The following is a 13647-nucleotide window of genomic DNA, read 5'->3' as shown; positions in this document are numbered from 1 at the left end:
GCTCTTTCAGCAAGCGGACCTGACCTAGGGTGGATTTTATACTGGGTTTTTTAGGAATTTGGAAGACACAACTTTAAAATTCGGTTTAATTCGGTTTTAAGGGGGGGATTGTATATATGCTTTGGTTTTAAATATGTTGTGCGCCGCCCTGAGTCCCGCAGGGAGAAGGGCGGCATATAAATTAAATTAAATAAATAAAATAAATAAATAAACTATAGTTCTTGGTCTAGGACTATAGTCTAGTCCAGGAGCCGTGGTGGTGCAGTGGTTATAATGCAGTATTGCAAGCTAATTCAGCTCACCGCCACGAGTTCGATCCTGACCAGCTCAAGGTTGACTTAGCCTTCCATCCTTCTGAGGTCGGTAAAAGGACGACTCAGATTGTTGAGGGCAATATGCTGACTCTGTAAGCCGCTTAGAAGGGGCTGTAAAGTATTATGAAGCAGTATATAAGTCTAAGTGCTATTGCTTTCAGTTCACTTAATTGAGCTATATCTTTTCCAGAATTATTTCTTGATTAGTCTGTTTCGGTTGTCTATAATCAGGATAGTGGGATACTGTATGCTTCACAATTCCTTCTTTGCAGCCAAAGGAACTTTAGTAAGGAACTGTTTATTGATTTTTTTATGCTGTTTTGCAGTTACTAAAAAGATATATTCCATTTGTATGTGCCAAATCTCCCACTATGAAAGGAACTCTGTTATCTACCCTTATCAGAGCCATTCTGTAATTACAGAGCCTTTATCCATTATCTTATTGATTCTGGACAGCTTGTTATCGTCTGTATGCTTAGATTCATCTTCTAGGAAGATGGGTGAATATCTTTTACCTATGGGTTATTCCTCCTTTTGATATTGTTATATATTGCTTTAATTATGCAATTAATTGTTGGACTATAGGCTTCTCAAGATGAGTTATGATTAGAATGGCATAGAAACCAAATAAAATATTGTTGTCTTCCCAGAAGATGAATCTAAGCGTACAGACGAACAAGCTGTCCAGAATCAATAGTGGGAGATTTGGCACATACAAATGCCTGCTATTGCTTGTCCGGCTTGTCTGATATCAGGGGAAATGCTGTTCCAGAAAAGATGTAGTGGGGGAGCATGACTAAGGAGGATGGGTTTGAGATCCCTGCAGATGACACTCCCTAAGGGTTAGGATCCAGAGAAACCCTTCCCTCAGAATAGAAAGACGGTTAAGAGTAGATAGTGCCATGGATACCTAGGTCTCAGAAGAGGCAAGGTTTTAAAGGTGACAAACAACAACCTAGAAGCATACTGGTAATAAGTACAACTGTTAAAGGAATTATATAGGGAAACCGAGTGATGCCCATAACATATTTAAGCCACAGTTCTAGACTTCCAAGTGTTTTTCAAAGTCAGCCCGATGGAGTGTGTACTGCAATAGTCCAAACAAATAGTGAAACAGTCCGTTTTTTAAAATACATAATAGCTGACTCACTGCTCCCTTTGAAAAGTATTTATACTTCTTAGAATTGAAACTAAGACTAGTTTTTCCATTGCCTGGTTTTGCTGTTTGCTTCCATTATATGTTGTTTTTATTATTTTTGGTGTACTATGAGCTTTCCAGAGCGTTTTGGAGTTGGGTGGCATCAAATCAATCAGTAAAACTGAAGCTTGGAACCAAGGGCCATTTGATAATTGTTCAGAATTTGCAACCATAAAGCCATCCAAACACTGCCCACTGGTTCTTCTGTCTGGGGAGAAGAGAGCTCTAATGACCATAAAACACTTCACTTGATTTCATTGGTCAATGGTCATTTTTACAATTAACATCTACTTCTATAAAGATAAAGATATACATTACACCAGGTTATATATATATATTATACCGGACTAAGTATTATACGTTCTCATGAATTTCTAGAAATTTGGGACGATTTTGTTTACAAGTTAGTCTTTCCCTCTTTCTACTATTGTGTCTGTGTGTAAAATAGAGCCAATCTCACCAGTTGAGAAACCTTGCCAATAGAGGGAGATAAAACAAAGGAGGAGTTTCTCGTTTCTTAACTTAGTAGGATGTTGAAGGAAAGCCCTCTATTTACCAGACACTTGGTAAAAGTGTTCTTCAACAGCAGGAGGTAAGAAAATCAGCATACAGATTAACTGTTTATTTATGTGGAGCAAGACTCCAATTTAGGAGTTTAAGCATAATACCAAAGTCTTAGACATTCAAATATTCAAGAAGGATTAATGTTTAGAGTTAGAAGAACAGTTCTAATTCCTATCCCCTGTTACTACCCCAAAGAGTATGACAGTCTCTAATTCAGGAGTGTCAAACTGCCGGCCTGCGGGCCGGATGCATCATGCCGAAACCATGCCCAACCCATTGCCAGCAATGGAAAAAAGTCGTGATACATCACGTCGCGTCGCGACACATCACGTGACATGAGTTTGACACCCCTGCTCTAATTCATCTCTCACAAACATTGAACATTTTCTTTGCCCCAACTTTTTTAGCGGGCTAAAACCACCACAGCCGGAAAGCTGGTTCTCATTCTTGGCCACCCATCTGCAGAAGAGTCTGTGGGTAAGATTACCAGCCTAACATCGTGTTTCAGCAGAAATGGATTTGCTGCTTCTAAAGATCATTTCAGTCTGTGGACCTTCCCCATCCCGCCTTGGAGAATCCTAGCACCAGATCAGTCCTGATAACCAATTGTATGCAGCAGTCTTTAATAAAGCTTTGCATGACCCATCCCTTTGTCAGACTTGAATGCAGTAATTACATTTTTGGAGATAGCTAACTCTTCTTTCCTACCTGTTGCAACCCCACTCTCCCTCTTTGTGGCAATAATTGTGGGGGGACAACTTATCCCAATAAGATATTTTTCTAAGGTTTTTTTCTTAAACTAATTGTTATGAGGGGGGACATTATCTACCTGGTACATTGTGATCATACCTACAAAGGCTGCTTCCTCACCTGACTGCTAGGGGAATTCTTTTCCCTCTAAAGTACACCTGCGAAAAGGAGGAAGAAAATTGTAATAGATGAGATGAATGGATACCCTACCCACCTTGTGTGCCGTGACATTCAAAAACCTTTTCCTCCTTGTCCAATTCAGGAGGGAAAACAACTAAGACCATGTGTCAGATTGATTTTCAGTCAGGGAACAATTTGTTCATGCTCAAGGGAGTGTTTTCTTCTTTTAATATGTAGTTGCTTCCTATTAGAAATTTAAAGTACTGCTCAGGAATACTATATATAATATATAATACTATATATGTGCTGCCCACAGCCATCAAAATGCCTAAGGATACCTTCTTTGGAATTTAACAGAGTCCCTATCCTATCTGGACTTTGGGGTTTTTTAAAGTGATTTTTGAATAAATTAAAAGGGAAGGGAAGATAGGTCAGAGGGCCTCTTGGAAGCAAGGCACAATCATACATAATACTACCAACTGTAGGAGATGACCAGGCGGAGCCCGAAGGTGGGGTCAAACGCATCATCGGTTTCGAATCCTGACAAAATCACAAGAGATTTAAGTCCAGCCCACCATGATTTCCATTGACTTATCTAGCGCCAATTTGATCAGATTCTTGTGTACAGGTAGCATGGAATAAGCTTTTAGTGCTTTGAACTCAATTTCTGACAATAACTATTATAACAACCTAGAATTCAGAAGACCTTTTGACAATGCTTACTACACATGCTTACTCATACATGTCTGAGACATTTTTCTTGAGTCTACTCATGTTATTAGCATTGGTTATTTAACCAAATAGGTCATTTGAAACAAAAAAGTATGCTGTGAAGAGTGCTGAGACTAAGCCTCTGGTAGAAATTATGACTACTATACACCATGTGCATTCCTCCTTCCAACAGCCTGGCAAAATCAAATCAAAACTTTATTGCAGCTAAAAGCCAGGAAGACAAAACCAATACAAGCATAAGGATTGTCTGGTGCTGGTGTTATTATTTTTTAAAAAGGAGGGATTAAATTTGGCATAAACTCCAATAAAATCACATGTGTAATCATTTCAACCTCTCCCACTCTACAAGAACACATATAACAAGTGACAGGAATTTTATGATACATGCCTTGTGGCAGTGCAGGGGGGGAAAAGTGTGAAGGCTCATTGGAATTCACTGTGTAACAGTAAGATGTCATGACTCTCCCATCAAATATGATTGCAGTTCTACAGAAACTAGATCACTGACCTAGATTGAACTACAGCTCTGCATCCAGGAGGAATTGTGCAACACGTTTTGTGGCCTCATGCCTATTTCCATAACTGAAATAGGTCATAATATATTAATTTTTATATATGGGTCTTCTCATAGCTGGCTTGAAAATTATCCCTGAAAAGTGAGGTGATGCAGCCCAAACGGAATAGGTAAATTTATGGTTTATTTTTTTTATTTATTTTTCACATTTTTGAACTGCCCATTTATGATAGTTAATTGCTACTCTCCAATCTCCAGTTTCTACTCAAGCAAGGCTGGAGTTTAAATTAGGGAGTCTAAATTGAGGACAGTTCTAGCACTACATTTGAGAATGACAGATATAGCTCTAAAAACCTAGATTGTACCATCTCACATGGCCTGAAGTTACTACAGTATATGGGCCAAGTGCCACCAACAAAATGTGTCAGCCACAAGTGTCCTAATTCAGACTTCAAATTCACACTCACAGTAGCTAGGTGAAAACAGCAATTTACTCAAGGCTGAGCAGATAACAGCAGACAAGGGAAGGAAGGAATCTACATTTCTCGGAGAGAAAACTTGTTTGGGATAGGTGGTTTCACTTTCAACAAGGGTGTGCAGAAGAGAAGTCAAAATCCAATCTGAAGTTCAGGCAGCAAAGTCAGGTTGGTTAGCCAATCCAAAGTCAGAGCTTTACCAGCAAGATTCACAGGAATGACACCCCAGAACAGGATATTAGAGAGCTGTTTCTAACAAAGAAACATGGATCAGGGCTGCCTCTTAAATTAAGTTGCTGCCAGTTTTTTTTCTAATCAAGAGAGGATTAGGCAAGGAGCCTCACTGAGTATCTTTGCTCTGTTCTCCATTCTACATGCTGAGTCCAAGGGCTTGGAATCACACTTCATCATCTGACAATAACATCCAGCTGTTCTGAGGGTGCCTGCATTTGATCAGCCTCAGTATGTCCTGAGGCTGGCATGCCACAGATTCAGTGAAGCGGCTTCTTTAGAGTAAGAGTCTGAATCCTTGGCTATGGTACCAAGTCCCTGAAAAAGTTTGATGGAGGCATAGATACAAAGGTTTCCTTTGTATGATGGAATTGCAGAATGGTCAAGGTACTCCTTTGCCAAATTGCACAGGTAGCCCTCCTCTCATTGGCTTTGGCAAAGTATTTGAAGATGCTAACTTACTCAATTGTGCAGTTGTTGATAGACCAGCTAAGGGTTGTGAATCTTTTAGACAAGATCATTATCAAATGTTTTTGAGGATTGTTCCTCAATTATTGTCTTGGCAACATTGGATCAGGGCACTCATTGCATTCTTTAAATTCCTGCCTGAGCAGGACTAGATGACCTTCAAGGTCCCTTCCAATTTATTTTATTATTATTATTATTATTATTATTATTATTATTATTATTATTATTATTATTATTATTATTATTATTATTATTATTATTATTATAAAATCCACTTGTATTAGATAATAACAGGATTGTCTACCATATAGAAAGATTGGCAGAAACCAGTTTAGTGGCATGAATGTAGCTGGCTTCTAGTTGCTGGATAAGATAATTAATACAGAGGTTACCTTTATTAATAAACAGTGTGATCATATGGCATGCTAGCTGAAATATACTGTTAATCTACTGCTTAACAATATCTCTTGTACTAGTCAGGGGGATCTTGTGAGTGTCTTGGATTAACCCAGGATCCATGTCATGGGAGGCTTGACTCTAAGAGCTGATCGACATGACAAACTCAACCAGCTTTAGTATTAGCCATTGTTCACTTCTTGAGTCATGCATGATATTATCCTTTCCCTGCCCCCAGAAGGCAACCTCCACCTGTCTTTTCCTGCTACAAATCTAAAGTAGTACATTCCAACTTAAGGATAATTGAACTAAATGTGTTGCTCATAATGCCTCATTTCATGGCAGGCCACTCCAGATACTGTTGTGCACTGTGGTGGCAAGACAACCTCCCAATTGCTGGTCTTTGCTCCCTACCACATACTATTACAGGTTCTTTAAGGGAATGGTGAAAAGCTGGGCTTTGTTCTTTTCCTGCTATCAAACAGATAAACCATAGATCTTTTTTTTTTAAAAAGATCAGCTAAAGTTGGCAAGGGATCTGCTACTTTCTCTTCTAGCCCAAGTGACAGGAAAAATGGTTAAAAGTTAGTTTTTCTGTCTTTATCTCTTTTCCTTTCCTTTTCTTCTCCAGTCTTGGAAAGATAAAGAAGCAGGAGAGTTCACCAATTACGGTTGTGGTAGACATGGTCCGGACAGAACATTACGCCATTTCTGTATCCAAAACAAAGGAAGTGGTGGAAATCTGGACACAATTTCTCAAGCTGGCTTCACTCCCAGTCAGTTTATGCAGAGAGAAGTGAAACCATTTAAGGCTGCAGTGTAGAAAAGTTCTAGGACTGTCCCTTCAAGAATCACGTCCTCTGTAATGGGCATGAATGTCTCCAAGCTAACTTCTGGCCTTATTCTTGCAGCAGACTAGGGAATGCTCTTCCTTGGGAGCCATTCCTCCCATTTTCTTATCATTTAGAACAGCGCCCCCCAACCTTTTGGGCACCAGCGACCGGTTCCGTGGAGAGAGATCTTTCTGCAGACCAGAGAGAGCATGGTTTTCATGTGCTACCTGCATCTTTTGGATGGGGCTTTGCTTGTTTGTCTGGACTGGTTGCTGGCATGCTATGGACCAGTGCTGGTCCATGAACTGGGGGTTCGGGAGCCCTGATTTAGAACATGTGTAAAAAGTCATCTCTTTCAACAGCAAATGTTCATGTTGAATATGCAGCGGACAATAGTCCCTGTGTTGCTACATCTTTTTGAGCTTTGTGATCTCAGGTTCCATTTTATTTCATTTTAGACTCTAGCAACTGAGAAAAATGTCTTGCGCTACCTCTACTCAGCAGTAAACTGGCCACTGTTGGATTTTTGGGAAGCATCACTTACCACCTAGCAAAGAGGATAAAGAAGCAGAAAGCCAAGACAATGGAGGTGAGCATATCCATTACCATAAGCCAGAACACTCTGGAACACAAATTATGCCATATTTAAATTTGGTTCTTAGTTGTTTATTTCTGTTAAGCCTGCAATGGAGCAGGTTCAGGGAGGTCAAAATCAGCAAAATGGTAGGTGGAGCATTTCAATGCAAGATTATTTGTTTATTTCAGTCCATGTACACAGTGAACTCCGTGCATATGCACCTGCAATGTTTTCAGTAATATATAATATCAACAGTTAAGGCAGAGGTCCCCAACCTTTTGAGCACCAGGGACCGGTTCCGTGGAGAGAGGGTTTTTTTGTGGACTGGAGGGGGCGTGGTTTCATGTACTGCCTGCATCCCACGGATGGGGCTTTGCTTGTTGGCACAGACTGGTTTCTGGCGTGCCGCGGCCCAGTGCCGGTCCACAGACCACGGTTGGGGACCCCTGAGTTAAGGTAAACTTACCTTGTCAAACTATCTTGGGGAGGAAATGAACTATAACCTATTGTAAATCCATGCAGTTGTTCAAGTCTCGGGAACCACTAAAAAAAGATTGCTCTAGATTCCATATTCTCAGACTGAATCCCTTATGAAAGCCCTTTAACTCCAGTTTCCCAACCACAGGGATGTAGCTAGGTGAGTTTAGAGTGGTACCTTGCTTAATAGTAGTAACCTTGAGAGGGATCTCGGAGTCCTAGTGGAAAATCACTTAAATATGAGCCAGCAGTGTGCTGCAGCTGCAAAAAAGCCAACACACTGCTAGGCTGCATTAACAGAGGGATAGAATCAAGATCACGTGTAGTGTTAATACCACTTTACAATACCTTGGTAAGGCCACACTTGGAATACTGCATCCAGTTTTGGTCACCACGATGTGAAAAAGATCTAGAAAAAGTACAGAGAAGACCAGCAAAGATGATCAGAGGACTGGAGGCTAAAACATATAAGGAACAGTTGCTGGAATTGGGTATGTCTAGTTTAACGAAGAGAAGGACGAGGGGGGACATGATAGCAGTGTTCCAATATCTCAGGGGTTGCCACAAAGAAGAGGGAGTCAAGCTATTCTCCAAGGCACCTGAAGGCAGGACAAGAAGGAAACTATGTAAACTAACCAAAGAAAGAAGCAAGCTAGAACTAAGGAGAAATTTCCTGACAGTTAGAACAATTAATCAGTGGAACGACCTACCTCCAGAAGCTGTGAATGCTCCAACACTGGAAGTTTTTAAGAAGAGACTGGACAGCCATTTGTCTGAAATGGTATAGGGTTTCCTTTCTGAGCAGAGGGTTGGACTAGCTGACCTCCAAGGTCCCTTCCAACATTATTATTATTATTATTATTATTATTATTATTATTATTATTATTATTATTATTGTTGTTGTTGTTGTTGTTGTTGTTGTTGTTGTTGTTGTTTGTTTGTTTGTTTGTTTGTTTGTTTGTTGTTTGTTGTTTGTTATTATTATTATTATATTTTTAAATTTCTGATTTCTCCTTTCTTCGTACCCCAACTGATTTGCAATACTTGTTGGTATAAGTTTTAGAAATCATACTCTACATATTTGTATTTCCCTGGGTGCATAATATATAATATCTGTGTGGACTATATTTTGGGGGGCTTAGCATTATGTAAGAAAATAGCCCCTAATGAGCTTGGGGCCTAGCTTCACATAAGTCAGTGCTCTGATCGTTCCCAGCTGATAACCTGGCTGGAAATTCTTGGAGTTTTAGTGCCATGGTATCTGATATGCACCAGATTGGACAAAACTCTTACTTGAAAGTGTGATTGGAAAAGAATAAATCCTGTGAAAGAGGAGGTGGCTCAAATTTACTCTGTATGCTGGGTGTATCCATTTTACTCACATTTCAATGGTCTCATCAGTCCCAGATTTAGGAAATTGAAAGATTGCCATTAAGGCTGATTCTAAGAGGAACCAACAGTGTAATCTTAAACATCCTTGTTTAAAAGTAGATATCATTGAGTTCCTCTGGATTTGTTCCCAGAAATATGCAAATCGATTGCAGCCCAAATGAAATTTGACATCAACAAAACTGAATATTATATTTAGGGTCTGTGCAAAAAGGGAAATTACTTTCTTTTGCAGTACAATACTGTAATTCTTTATATCCTAGGATTTAACTTTAATTTTCTCTCATGTCCTTCATCCTTAATATATTAAATGGGATTTTTTTCTTATTTATGTACTCATTTAGCATGTTTTCTTAGAAGAGTATCTCATTATGATCAATAGATCTTACCTTCGAGTAAGGTTTTTTTAATTAAATGCATGCCTTCTGTCTGATACACACCTCGGTGTGCCTTCTCCAATATGCAGTGGTGAGCTTAAAAGTGTTGGACAAAAACTGGAATCATAATATTTTGGAATACATTGGTAAAATTTTTGTTCTTTAATGTAATGTTTTTTTTTTAATAAATGCCAGACGCTTTCCTGGAATCACAGCAAAATAAATAAATAAATAAATAAAAGTTTTTCTTATCAGCTACTTGATCCTTTTTTCTGGAGAAGCCAGTGACTCTCTTCCCAAATTATAAATACTAAGTTTCTACATGCAGTCACCGAGACATATTCCACTGTACTTTTATAAGTCAACAGATAAAAGGGATTTTCTTTGTCATTGTACTATGAATGGATCTTAATTTAAATCTTATCTTCCATATTTCCAAAACATGCTGTAAATAGCACATGCTAACTGTGTTGCTGAGTCATAAAATTCAGTAAATCTTTGTGTAAGCAGGTTTGAGTTATGACACAAACCCTTTGCAGCCACCCGCAGTTCATTGTCGGGTTTAGAACGCCCTTAAAAATCTGTTTCCAATTGTACGGAAAACCTTTGAAATTTGGCATAGCTTATTAGAACACATTTTTTAAAAAAAAAAACTTGAGTCTCATATTTGGCCTGCAGCTGCAGCTGCTTTTCAAACTGCTTTGGAAAAGTTAGTGACCAACATTCAGAAGAGCAAGAAGCGCTAGGACTTTTTAAGACAACGAGAAGCATGAAGGTCTGTAAAACAAAAGGAAAACTTGAGTATCGGAATCTGGACCATTTAAATTGTGTCTGGTGCTCCACTGCGGAGAAATGCTTGATGCATAAGCACGCTCAAGCAAGGAAAGAAAGAAATGGATAAAAGTTGAAAGCAAACTTCAAGATTTGTGTAGTTGGCAGGACTTAACTAAAATTGTTGCAGAAATGCTGTAACTTGGGAGGAAGGAAGGAAGGAATGATGTGAAAATTTGGGCTTTTTTTTTCCTGCAGGTTCAGATGAAAATCCTAGTTGGAGTGCTCTCCTGTCTTTTGCTCTCTTTATTAATTCTGTGCATTGTGTTAATTCCTGCAAAAGGTATGTTAACTTTGGAGGGGAGGGGTGGGGAGAGAAATATTTCCTTCATTTTGCATCATTGGAAGTATTTGCAGATAATTTTTTTTGATGGAATTTAGGATGTGTGCATGATAGCCTATCTTACCAACACCCTAATTTGGACAGCATTTGTGCACACACAGCCTCATTTTCCCCCCTTTAATCTACTGTACTTAGTGATATTTATGCAGATGTTTGTAACTCTTCAAAATTACAACTGATAACATTTAGAAATACTGGACAGATATGTCCTAATCCAAGTAAAAAAGCAATGTTTGGAGGTATCAATGCATGGGATCTTATCAAATGATATAGTTGCCTGCATTAACTTTGCAGTGCCTGGAAGCCAAGGTTTTTCAGTCGAGTTGCAAACTCTATATTAAACAACCTTGTCTCGTGCACTGTTTTCTGTTGGGCACAGTAAGATATGTTACACAGCTAGTCCTTGACTTACAACCGTAACTGAGCCCCAAATTTCTGTTGCTAAACAAAACAGCTGCTAAGTGATTTTTGCCCTATTTTATGACCTTCCACAGTTGTTAAAGTTTAAGTTAAATTAACTGAATCACTGCAGCTGTTAAGTTAGTAACATGGTTGTCAAGTTAACATGGCTGTCCCATTGACTTCACTTGTCAGAAAATGATCCAAAGGTGCGAAGGTGACCCTGAGACACTAAAACCGTCATAAATACCTGCCAGTTGCCAAGCATCTGAATTTTGAACGCTTAACCGTGGGGGATGCTGCAACGGTTGTAAGTGAAAAATGGTCATAAAGTCACTTTTCCAGTGCCATTGTAACTTCGAACGGTCACTAAACTAATGATTGCAAGTTGAGAACTCCCTGTAATATGCAAGTACTAAAGTTTTAATATGGCTCATTTTTCTTACCCAACTTTTTACTTCACATACACCTCAGGTTGCCTTCCTCTTGCAGAGTTGAGTCAAATCATTGGGTAACTGAGATCATTCCTCTTTAAAAAAAAGTTCAGAAAACAGTTCATTTCTCCTATGAAGTTCATTTCTCAGCCTTAAAAAATGAAAATTAAAACCACTTACTAAGGAAGTATGCATGTGCATACCCACCCATATACAGCTGCATTTTTCATTAGGCTATTATTTAAAATTTGCTATATTGGTATAAGCAGTATATTTAGCAGGGGGAAAAAACCTCTTCTAGTAGTTCTATATTTATATATAATATACAGATCTTAAACCTCCTCAGCTGTGCCGGTATCTGTTTGACCCAAATTAATGTTGTCTGGGAAGAAGCATTAAGTGCTACTTTGAACAGTTCTAGCAGATTCTGATTCATCTTTTCTCATTTCCAAGAGGTTCCATGGGTGAAACTCTTAAGTGGTGATTCTGGAATCTGGAACCTTTGGCAGGCACGCAAAGCCTATCTGCCAACTCACTACATATTTCATTGCTGGAAGTGAGCTAAGAAGTATTTAAGTGTTAACAATTGTGCGTGCAGTCTCTTTTTGTTAATTGCAGACAGTTCTAAAATACCAATATTTCAGTCCCGTAGTGGCTGGAACCAAAAATAACTGAATCTCATCAGTGGTTTTAGGACTTGTGGTGTCGCAGTGGTTAGAATGCAGTACTGCAGGCTACTTCTGCTGACTGCCGGCTGCCAGCAGTTTGGCAGTTCGATTCTCACCGGCTCAAGGTTGGGTTAGGTCTGTTTCTTTTGAATGGTTTATATCCTTCTGTCAGTACATTCTAGTCATGGGTTTCATCCCACCAAGTTTCAGGATTGGCAACTATATCACACCTGCCCTTGTGTAGTAGTATTTCAAGTTCACCCTGTTTGTTCCCTAAATTTTGAGCATTAGTGTACAGGCATCTGAGTACTTTATGGCTGATCTTCCTACATCTCCTACTTTGCGTCTGAATTTTTCTTCCCTCCCTTCCCTTCACTCCCTACCTCCTAGTTTCATTGGTTGCCTAGGGTTTTTTGCTTGGAATTAGGTCCTAAAGATTGGTCCCCCCCCCCCAATTTTAGTTTAAAGCCCTTCTGATAAGTTGAGCCTGTCGTTTTCCAAATATATTCTTCCCGGTTCTTGTGAGGTGCAGCACATCTGTTTTGATATGATAGTGATATTTGGGTATCTAAATTCCCTTTTGTGTTTATTTGTCTTGACAGTTTTCTTCTGCATTAGTGCTGGTGAGGAGCTGTGTCAACAATGGAAGTGACATGTTTATTCTATAGTAACTAATAGTTATTTATTTGAGGAGGAAGAATCCAAGCCTTATCATTTACAAAAGCATAGATATGCTCACACACCTGTTAAATTTAAGATGCTTTTATATTGCAAAGGGCAACAGTCATTAAACCAGAAAGGTGTGAAGAGCTAATAGTTAAAAGTGATTGTAGAGAGTAGAGAGGCTGTAGGAGAAGTTTAGATCTATATTAAGTGGAATTATGGATACCTTCTTCTCTTTAGGTAACCTTATGTTATATTTGGGATTAAGCCTTAATTTAATTCAAAAAGAGAATAATATTCTTTCAAAGTACAAATAATACAACAGGCACCAGTAACAAGTGCTCCAGAGTGGGGGGGGGCTGTCACAAAGTCAAGATCGTGGCCAAAGCCACACATGTCCTTTTTACAGACATCACACATGCAGTGCATGTTAAAAAGGGGGCAGAGTTTTTATTGTGTAATCATGATTGCCATCTTGGCTTTTTTTAAAACCTTATTCATCCAGGAATACCCCTGATTTCTAATAGTTGTTGGTAGTTGCAGTTGCTTCATGATATAAAGGCAGAATATTAATCAAGGATCTAATGAGCTTTGCCACAAACAACTTCTTAGATTTGCAGCATATGACAGTGCAAATTCAAGTGGAATTTGCCCGTGATCAATACCTTTTACATTTGAATCGTACTTTTGTAGGAAGAAATCAGAGCAGGAGAAGAGAGTTCACAAAACTGGGAGGGGAGGAATCACTGTTCATTCCACGTTGCATCTGGTCTAGAGGAAGTGTCAGTGTGCAGCCGTGAGCTGACCTGTGCTTTCCTTGCATGGAAGAACCACAAGAAGCTACAGATTCCTCTTTCTTCACTGCATCTTGGGTAGAGTTAAAGAACCTCTGG

At 39.1% G+C, this 13647-nt stretch overlaps 1 protein-coding gene across 1 annotated transcript in view; it reads left to right on the top strand.

Moving 5' to 3' along the window:
* The first annotated feature begins 10137 nt into the window (after positions 1–10137).
* The window catches only part of FAP (fibroblast activation protein alpha), a 79007-nt gene continuing 75497 nt past the window's right edge, over positions 10138–13647 (top strand). The window contains exons 1-2 of the mRNA XM_015813745.1: positions 10138–10191; positions 10446–10530. Coding sequence (XP_015669231.1) covers positions 10186–10191; positions 10446–10530 — 91 coding nt within the window. The 5' untranslated portion in view covers positions 10138–10185. The remainder of the gene's footprint in view (positions 10192–10445; positions 10531–13647) is intronic.

Source organism: Protobothrops mucrosquamatus, unplaced genomic scaffold, assembly GCF_001527695.2.
Source record: "Protobothrops mucrosquamatus isolate PMUCROS unplaced genomic scaffold, P.Mucros_1.0 scaffold_73, whole genome shotgun sequence".
Classification (NCBI taxonomy): Eukaryota; Metazoa; Chordata; class Lepidosauria; order Squamata; family Viperidae; genus Protobothrops; species Protobothrops mucrosquamatus.
The sequence above is the reverse complement of the archived record's forward strand: the minus strand, read 5'-3'. Positions and strand labels throughout refer to the sequence as shown.